Raw genomic sequence first — 9,571 nt, 5'->3', positions numbered from 1 at the left:
TATGCTAGTCTGTCCCCACAGCAGGGTGTTTAAGGGTGAGGTGACAAGAGCAGGCAGAGAGCAGAAGGACCTAGCCCTGCACACAGGCCTCCCTAGCCCACAGCTATGTTCCTTTCCCTTTACAGCCTTACTGCACAAGACAGACAAGACCAAAGACGTCCTCGGATGAAAGCAAACTAAAAGACATTAACAGTCCATGTGCTGCCAGAGCTTTTCGGTCCTCCAGCAGAGCCACAGCTGCACCTTCAGTGCAGAAGGCTTCTTTGGAACCATGTAGACATCTAAGGGCCTCAGCAGAGCCACAGCTACACCTGCAGTGCAGAAGGCTTCTTTGGAACCATGTAGACATCTAAGGGCCTCAGCAGAGCCACAGCCGCACCTTCAGTGCAGAAGGCTTCTTTGGAACCATGTAGACATCTAAGGTCCTCCAGCAGAGCCACAGCTACACCTGCAGTGCAGAAGGCTTCTTTGGAACCATGTAGACATCTAAGGGGCTCAACAGTGACAGACGGGTGGGTAAGTGGGTGCACAGTGTATTAGCATTTGCCACTTAAGTGAACCTGTGAGGACAGCCACTTACCCGTCCAAGGGGAACAAACCATTTCCAAAAGCAACAGCTTCTCATTGCACACTGCATCCTGAAACCTCTTTTTAGGACAGCCTTTTCTCAAATAGTACTCTAACACCACAGGCCTCCGCTCACACTTTCCCCTCCAGGACCACTTAAAAGAAAAATCAATTTTACTCTAGGAAATTATCCCAAGTTACAGTCTTACTAATAAGCATAAAAATTCCACATGACTTTACAAAGTGCTGATTTCCGTGCCCAAAGTCAAGTTTTTAACTTCCTACACACAAGCAAAGTGTCCTCTATTTCCCATCTCACTCCCTCTCTCTCTCATACAATTCACAAGCTGGAGACCAAACCCTGGAGGAAAGACTCTCTGTAAGTCAGTTATCCAAACAATAAGGCAGTGGTCCATAATTCTGACCTCTGTACCTATATGTGCATCCCCATACTGAGGCTTAAGGAGGGAGTATAAGTAAGACCAGTTCCCCCTCCCCCAAAAAAATCACTGTTCAATGCATTCAGTCTTAAAGCTATACTTCCAGAGCTATATTCGAACGCCTAGGTTTAAGAAATTATGACTGAGCAATTATGATATACGCATTAAGGACAACAACAACAAAAAAAAAACAAATAAAAGACAATGTAAAGATCTAGCAAGGAAGTCAATGATGTTCAAAATAGTAGTACAAATTTTAGAAGTACCCAAACTCCAAAAGAAAGTATGTATTAGTGGAAATCTGAATTGACAGAAAATTGACAGTGGATGAAGAGGCTACAGGCCTACCTTCATCCTCTTGTGCTAATCATCCTTTGACTAAGACATGATCACATGCATTGTTCTTACTGCCCACTCACCTTCAGGATAGTTATATAAAACCGGAGCAGGAGAGCAGCTCCATCTTATACTGGGCACTGGGAAACTTGCAAAGTAACCTTTCAAAGGCTAAAGATGGACTGGAGAGATGGCTCAGTGGTAAGAGCACTGGATGATCCTGTAAAGGACTGGGGTTTGGTTCCTAGTACCCACATGGAAGCTCACAACCACATGTGACTCCAGTTCCAGGGGATCTGAAGCCCTCTTAGGGCCTCTAAGGGTACCAGGCACACATGACACCTATATATATTACATATATGTATATATGTAATATATATATATGCAATATATATTATATATATATGCACACATACATATAAAATAAAACCTCAGATAAAGTATTCCTTGAATGAGCACTGAATATTAATAAACCACTTGGCAGGGAACCAAAGGTCAAATATTCCCTAGAGCACAAGAACAAAAGGAAATGGACTGGGGCTGGGCCTCCACTACCTATAACACACCACAGGCCACTTCCCTTTCACACTGACTGTTTACACAGACAAACCAGAATTACCCCACGAGCAGAGAGTTCTCTATAATTCTCACACAGTGATCCATCATGAAAATCAGAGTCTACAGCATGAAACACTCAGGGAGTACTAGCCTCTTGCTTCTTCTATTTTGTTGTTTGTTTGTGATAAAGTCCTGGCAGGCCTCAAATTCTTTGCTTCACCCTTCCAAATACTAAGATTGCAAGCATTACAAACATGAGCTACAATGACTGGCAAAAAACCCAAAAAACAAACAGCAACAACAAAAACTTTAACATTTCTTAAAGAATAGAAAACACTAAACAAGCTAAAAGAAAATACACAACAGCTTCAATGCAGAAACGCTCCTAAGTACATGGATCCCAACCTGTGCTCTTAACTAAAGAATTATGTAACTTAACCAAACTATAAAACTGCTTTTTTAGTAGTCACGCTTGGCTCCACACAAATTTAAATTGTTATTTCCTAATTAAATTTGAAAAGTGGTGAATAAGTAGATTACAGCTGCACTGAAGTTAATGATAATTTAAATTCAAAATATGTATTTTCCTCCATTTATAGTCCCAAATCCAATACTAATAGAAATTATTTTTACCTGAAGAGGATTTTTTCTTTGGGGGCTTTAAAAGATTTTTTTTTTTACGATGTAAATACTACAAAAAATAACTTTTCCAAATATCTCTCAAATACTATCTTTTCAACTATGTATCCATTTTGAAAACCAAATACTATCTTTTAAACTATGTTTCTTTCTTGAAACTCAATCTATCTAGAATTACAGTAATAAGAATGTAAGAGTACTCTACCTGTGGGCTTTAAGTATAAAACCAAAAAGCCCAAATGCAGAAAGACCCCTTTCCTGAAAATAAAAAGTCATGACTTAGTGTTAAAGACAACTGCACTAGCCTGAGAATGTGTTCAAAATAGTCGGAATTATTTTGCAACTTGCTCTTAGTGCAATCTCCACAACCTGGAAAGGAAGTCACTCTCCCTTCTTCTACAGATGACATTAACGCTCAGATTCAGTTGGCTGGTTGATGTCTCAGGGCTGGAAAGTCTGTTACATACCATGCTTCCTCACTCTAAGAGCTCTATAACTCGAGCCTCCCATCCCACCCCACAAAGTGAAGACGGTAGCACAGGAGTGTGGCGGTATGACTGCTCTTCTCTAGCTTTCCGTCTACACCTGGACCCCAGGAGGAAACCTCTGCATAGGATGTACTTTACTTTGCTAATCACCTGCTAACTCAAGTAGGTACCCGATTGTAAAAAGCCTCTTCCAACAGTGTTTTATATCACAACTGACGCTTCAATTCCTGGCTGCAGCCAAGCAAAGCAAGCATTGCACCTGGAGGACATGGCTATTCCTGCTCCCACCTCCATCTGGAGGTCCTGTGCTCCATCTGTTTCCCTTAGTCCACCTAGGGGCCAGACCTGACTCAAATGCTAATGAAGACCTCTTCCAACAAGTGAGAAAACCTCAGGCAAGACCCACCAACATGCTACCCTAAGATGTATTCTAGCAATGGCCTAAGAAAGCAGATGCAGTATACATTAGTGAATATTAATATATTAGTATATATAACTAGTGAATTCCAGAAATGATTTCTAGCCAACAGAAATAGCTCATACTTAAATTGCATACTTTGGCAACAGAGGAAGGATACCCCAGTTTGAGGCAAGCCTGGGTTACAGTGTGAAACTGCCTCAGAAACACCAAAACACTATTCCTTTTCACTGTCATCTCTTACATACGTATTTTAGCACCTAATACAACAACAGAATTCTGGTATCCAAACTTCTAAGTAGTCGCTCTCTATGTGGACTCTGACTGAAGCAAATACATCCAGATTTTCTTGGAGAAGTAAAATTCAGACTAAAACACACTGTAAAATTTTCTTTCTCAAGTTCTGGCACAACTTATACATTATCTGTATTGCAAACTGAGTAGAAATAATAGGTCAGTCAAGGACAACACAGCCCATCTTTATATTTACAGAAAAAGGGACAATTTCACAAGGTTTTTGCCCCCTACTAAATCTACTAATTTTAGTAGGTAAAGGACTGTGGCCACTTAATTTTGGTAAATTCGAGTATGGGTTATGAATTTAAGTGACACTAAGACACAGGATCTTTTATTCAAATACTAATACTATTTGTCAGGTCAAACAACTAAGCTTCAAGCATTAAGAACAACCAAAAGAGCTACCACACAACACCAGCCGCTATAGACCCCCATGATAACCAGCGAGGTTTGTTTCTTATACCTCTGCATCACTACTTAGGAGAAAACCTTCTAAAAGTGGTCAGCGAATGCCCATGAATAATGTCAGTGCCTATAAATCATTCAAACACAGGAATAAAGCTAGTACCTAAAGCCACAGAGGGGTTTTGTTCCTAAGTGTTTTTGGTTTATCTTATTAATAACAGGAAGAGAACTGTGTTTAACACTTGGTGTTTGCAGCTATTTTTCACATGTAAGAACTCTAACAGAGAACTACACACATTTCCTAGGATACATTAGTGAGTATTCCCACTACTGTTCTTTGGGCCTATTTGTGGAACTAGATGCAAGCATAATTAATGGTCTACTGCAGCTGGGAAGAGATTTATGTGTAGGCCTCCTAAAAGGGGGGCTGATATCAAGTTTTAATATGATGAAGAGTACAGAATCACCCAAACCCCACTTTAAAAGCTATGAACTGTCACTTCTAAGAGGAAACCCCACTTGTTTATTCCTGTTTCTCTGATGTGGGCTGGTAGTAAGCACATTCTAGAGAGAGCTGGTGGACTTGTCACCAACTACTAACACTGTTCATGGTTAAGACACTGTGTGCTGGACTTCACCTTAGGGTACAGAATATAAAGCTGGCATTCAGGTACATGTTTTACCCATAGTCATTAGTTTAAAAAAAATTAAAGAAATCCACTTTATAGTTATTAAGTACAATTCTAAAGCTAGGTACAGTATTCTGAACCAATACACCTTAACAAAAAAACTGAGTTCGTTTTTTTTCTTCATCCACTGAGGGCTAATGTAATTCCCTTAGTCATAAACACTAATGAAGGCAAATATGGTTCCTAAGCAATGAGAAGCTGCATAACTGTAGCCAAAGTTACTTCCGGGGCAAGTTAAATGCAGCCCGTGAATTTCCCCTGTATCAGGTCTAAGTCTCCACCAGCCTTGGGCCCACGTGCTTCTCCACCTCCACTACCAGCCCTGAAGCCTGGCTGGGGCCAGGGCGGGGCAAGGTCTGACCGTCGCTGGTCACGTGGGCTGCGCAGCCGCCATCTTGCCAGGCGGGGGAGGGGCAGCCCCGACTCTCAGCTGTCTGTGGACCGCGACCACGCACGACCCCAGCGTCCTCGGGTAGACGCTGCACCTCCACGAGCCCCGTCCCTGCACAGTCCCGCCCGCGCCCTGACTTAAGTGCGCTTAGGTCCCCGAGGGCCGAGCAACAGCTGGGCTGGACCGCGGGAATCCGCACTTAAAAGCCCACTTGCACCAGCAGCCTCAAGAATGATAGCCTGTGAGCAACAAGATCCGCTCAAACATCTAGTCCAAAACAGCGTCAGCTGGAGGACGTGGGGACCCGCAATAACCCCTCACACACCTCCAAAAGGTGAAATCTAAGTTGCTTCCTCAGATATAAATGGTTTGTTCATCAACCCCAAACAACTACTGGAGAAAGAAGAGCTAAGCAATAGCCCCAGTGTCTCGCACTGTCTTAGCACGTTAATCCCTGTAGCATTTATTCCCTACTCCCACTTCCTGAGAAGTGATGATGTGCTGAAATTGGTGGCAGGATGCCCAATCTCCTTTGTCCACTCCTCCCAGTACTCACTGGTGGCCAGAAAAAGCCAGGCACTGCAGTCAAGATAAAAATCTCATTACTCTGATTAGAACATATCTACCCTCTGTCTGCTTTACAATACCACATTTAAAGCAACATGAAGGGAAAGAAGACCCTCACAGTTAAAATTCTGCAATTAGTGCTGTACCTGTGTTGGTACTATGAATGGAATGACGTATATTGTTCCATTGTGGAACATTTTCATCAGACCAAATTCAATGTTATCTTATATTGTCATAAGAAAACATGTTCCCAAACGCATACTCTCTTCTCTAAATTTAACAGCTCTGTGGTGTAGGTTGTCAGGTAGATTTAGTGAGTAGGCTGAAGGGTGAATTAAGCTTTTACCATCATTACACACACGTGTATGCTGGTAGTAGAGACACTAACTAGAAGATGGTATGATTTTACAATCATCAAGAAAACACAAGGTATTAGTTTCATTACATCTGGGTTTTGTTAAGATTTATAAAATAAAACATGAACTTGTGATTTCACAAATGCCTCACAGAGAAAAAGGAAGTGCTCAGCCTACATTATCTGTACGGCCCTTTGAGACCTACCCCAAACGGCCCCAGTTCTTGGGTAATGCTCCATACAATCATTAGTGAAACATAATGCTCAATTTTAGTTCTACATATTGAGTGACTGCTGATACATGTTAACTTTCAAGCGAGGAGGGAGGGAAATCCCCCCTCTTAAAGTAGAAAAGCATGGCATCCAGATCAGATCTGATCCACAAAAATAAGATCTTAATCTACAGTTTTTACTGCAATTGAAACATATCCCCATTAAGTTGTCATTTAAGAATCGTCTGAAGTGGTTTATTGGGCCCAATTAAATTGCTTTCAAGACTGTAAAAATTCTTTAAAGTTTGCGACAAGTGTTTTCCTATGTTCTAATTGTGGTGTTTTAATAACTCTTTCAGACAACGTTAATGCCTACAGTAAAGACCCCAAATCTGAAGTAGAAATCAAGCCCTCTAGGAAAGCTTGTTTGGTAGTCTGTTAAAGCTTAGCCAGGCCATTGCAGGTCTTTACCTAGAAAAGCGATTTTTGTACTTAGGTCAGGCAATTCATAGGTCTCTACAGAATACGGCCCCCCACCCCATGAATATAAACTTCTCCGACTGAAAGCCAAAAGACCTATTCAAAACATTAATTGGCACACACTAAGTATGAAAAGTCCCTTATGCCACAGGCAAGGGCAGTGACCTGCGAGTGCCAGTGGGGTAAGGCGGTTTTAAACAGGCTGAGACTAGGAAACGGCCCACTCGGGCTAGACAGACGGTGGTTGACAGCCACCCCGCCCCCACCCCCAAGCGCTTGGCTTGGAAACCTTTGCACCAAGCGCCCAAATACTCAAGCCCCAAATGTCCCACGAGCCTCCTCATCCGAGGTCTAGGGTCAGGGAGCTCCACGTCTTCCGTGACAACTCGTGCACGTTAGAGGAGAATTCTAGAGCATTCTGTTATGGCGGGTGGCTCTATGTGCATATGGGTGACTGGAAATGAGCCGCCAAAGAAAATGATGACTTCCCCGCCAAGTGGTTATTCCGAGAGACACCTGCGTGAGGCTGGGGTCAGAGCTGCAACCGCACTGCCACTCCTTGGCACCTCTGAGCACCTTACCTGGGCCCTGGAGCCCGCAAAGTTGCTGGGCTCCACCTCCGCGTCCTCCGGCTCCACCCGGAGTGCGCTGCGGAGCCTCTCCAGGTGCTCCCTCAGGGTGACCCGCTGGTGGAAGGAGAAAGCCGGGTGCAGCGAAGCCATGGTGAAGAGCAGCAGCAGTTCCTCCTGGGCCCTGAAGCCGAGCCCGCCTCCAGTCCCGAGCTTGGCGCTGCCGCAGCCGCTGCCTTCCGGGCCGGGGCCGTCTTTCTCCGCGTCCTGCTCGCCCTCGGCCCTCGGCTCGTCCTCCACGCTGCCCCGCGAGCCCTCGGCTCGAGTGGCGCGCAGGCTCCTGAGCACCGCGTCCACCTGGGGCAGGAGGCGGTGCAGGCGGCCGGCGGCCTCTCTGTTCTCCGAGCCCAGCAGAGCTAGGTAGACGATGAGGCGCGAGCGCACGGCGGGCTCTCGGAAGTCGGTCAGAGACCCCGGGTCCGAGAGGCCGTTGGCCTTAGCCTCCGAGTCGCGCAGGTAGTGGTAGTCCTTGCGCGCCAAGTCCTCCAGGCACGAGCCGAGAAAGCGCAGCTCCAGCGGGTTGCACAGGTCCAGCAGCCCGCACAGGAACTCCAGGCGCTGCGCCGAGCCCAGCACCAGCCCGAACCACTCGTACACCCGCTCCTGCTCGCGCAGCGCCGCCGCGTGCCCGCCGCCGCCCGGCATGCCCGCGCCCGCCGTCGGCCGGCTAGCAACAGGCGGCTCGAGCCCCCGGGGCGGCGACGACGGCGGCGGCGACGGCGACGGAGGCGGCGGCGGGGGGCCCCGCGGCGGGCCCGAGGGCGGCGGCGGCGGCGGGCGGCAGTCGCGGCGGCGGCGCAGCGGCGCCTTTGCGCCGGGCCGCGCGTCCGCCTCGGGCTCCTCCGCGTCGGGCGGCGGCTCTCTGGGGTGCGTCGACTTCGGTGGCAGCTTCATCCTCAGCATCCTCAGTTAAGGCGGTGCGGACATGCGAGCAAGGGAGCGGGGGCGGCGGGAGGAGCCGAGCGCCCGGGCGGCAGCACGGCCGTCAAGAACGTTGCCCCTCCATGCCGCCGGGGCGGGCCGGGGGCGGGTCTCGCCGACCCGGGAGTGGGGGGTGGGGGGGGCGCCGGCCGGCCGGCAGTTTCGTCCCGGCCGGAGGCGGGGCGTGCCTGCGACGGCTCCTCCCCTGGGCTCCGTGCCCGCCGGGGAGTCCGGTGCCGGAGGGGGCAAGTCGACGAGCGCGTCCTCCTTCCGCCTTCTCCGCGTCCGCACAGGGCTGGCGGTGACGGCCAGAGCCGTTCCCTCTCCAGCCGGCGCAGGCGGAGCGGCTCGACGAGGAGGAGGAGGAGGAGGAGGAGGAGCGAGAGGAGGAGGAGGAGGAGCAGCGGGGCTGGGCGGGGACGTGGCGGGCTCCGTGCACTGCACCCCAGCCAATCAGCGATTAGGTCTGGCGTGACGCGAGCGTCTCGTTTGCCCCCACATCCCCTGACGGGAGCCGCCCTCTCGGAAAAGCCACGCCCACCTCCTGCTGCGCTGCAAGGGCTCTGGCTCGTCCCGCGCGGTCCTAATGCTTGATAGGTTCCGGCAGCCTGAGGACATGGGTTTGGGACTTTCGGACCGCGGCGAAGATGAGCTCGGCCGGCCCGGAGCCGCAGAAGCGGGCGAGGTGTGAGTGGGAAGAGGGACGTCGTCTCAGTTTTTCTTGAGAGATCTGGCCCTGCCGCGGCTGCAGACCATCTTCGCGTCAGCCACCGCCCCTGGATCACGCCGACTGGGTTCCCCGCGAAAGTCAGCCGCGGGAGATGGCCACGTTCTAAAACTTCACCTGGACCGTCGATGTGGACGCTGGGACGAAGATCCCGGGGTTAGGTCGGAATGTGGAGTGGTCAGGGGCGGCGAGCGTCCCTGATCAGGCTGGCTGCTTTGGACCAGCTGTCCGGCTGTGCTGGGGGGTGCTTGCTTGGCCTGATGGTTGCTTCATTCTGGCTTGCAAGGTTGAGTTTAAGAACGCCCCCCTGCCCCAAATCTATGGTTTGCGGAATCACTTATTGGTTACGTTTTAGTTCCTATCCGTGAACATTTGGAATTCTTGTGCTGGGGTGAATTTCCCGTAATTCTTTTAAACAGTTTAATAAGTTACTATCTTGGCAGGGTTTTAGG

General features: G+C 48.6%; 1 protein-coding gene across 4 annotated transcripts in view; it reads right to left on the bottom strand.

Annotated features, from left to right (window-relative positions):
* The window catches only part of Zcchc2 (zinc finger CCHC-type containing 2), a 46,410-nt gene extending 37,639 nt beyond the window's left edge, over positions 1-8,771 (bottom strand). For 2 of the 4 annotated variants that reach the window (XM_031379846.1, XM_031379854.1), the window contains exon 1: positions 7,424-8,770. In XM_031379846.1, the coding sequence (XP_031235706.1) occupies positions 7,424-8,374 (951 nt within the window). In that variant the 5' untranslated portion in view covers positions 8,375-8,770. Of the gene's footprint in view, positions 1-7,423 lie in introns of all 4 variants that reach the window. The other 2 variants (XM_031379864.1, XM_031379874.1) reach the window with 2 other exon arrangements.
* Positions 8,772-9,571: the final 800 nt, after the last annotated feature.

This window comes from Mastomys coucha, unplaced genomic scaffold, assembly GCF_008632895.1.
Source record: "Mastomys coucha isolate ucsf_1 unplaced genomic scaffold, UCSF_Mcou_1 pScaffold1, whole genome shotgun sequence".
NCBI classification, from domain to species: Eukaryota; Metazoa; Chordata; class Mammalia; order Rodentia; family Muridae; genus Mastomys; species Mastomys coucha.
Note: the sequence above shows the minus strand (reverse complement) of the source record. Positions and strands in the feature narration are given on the sequence as shown.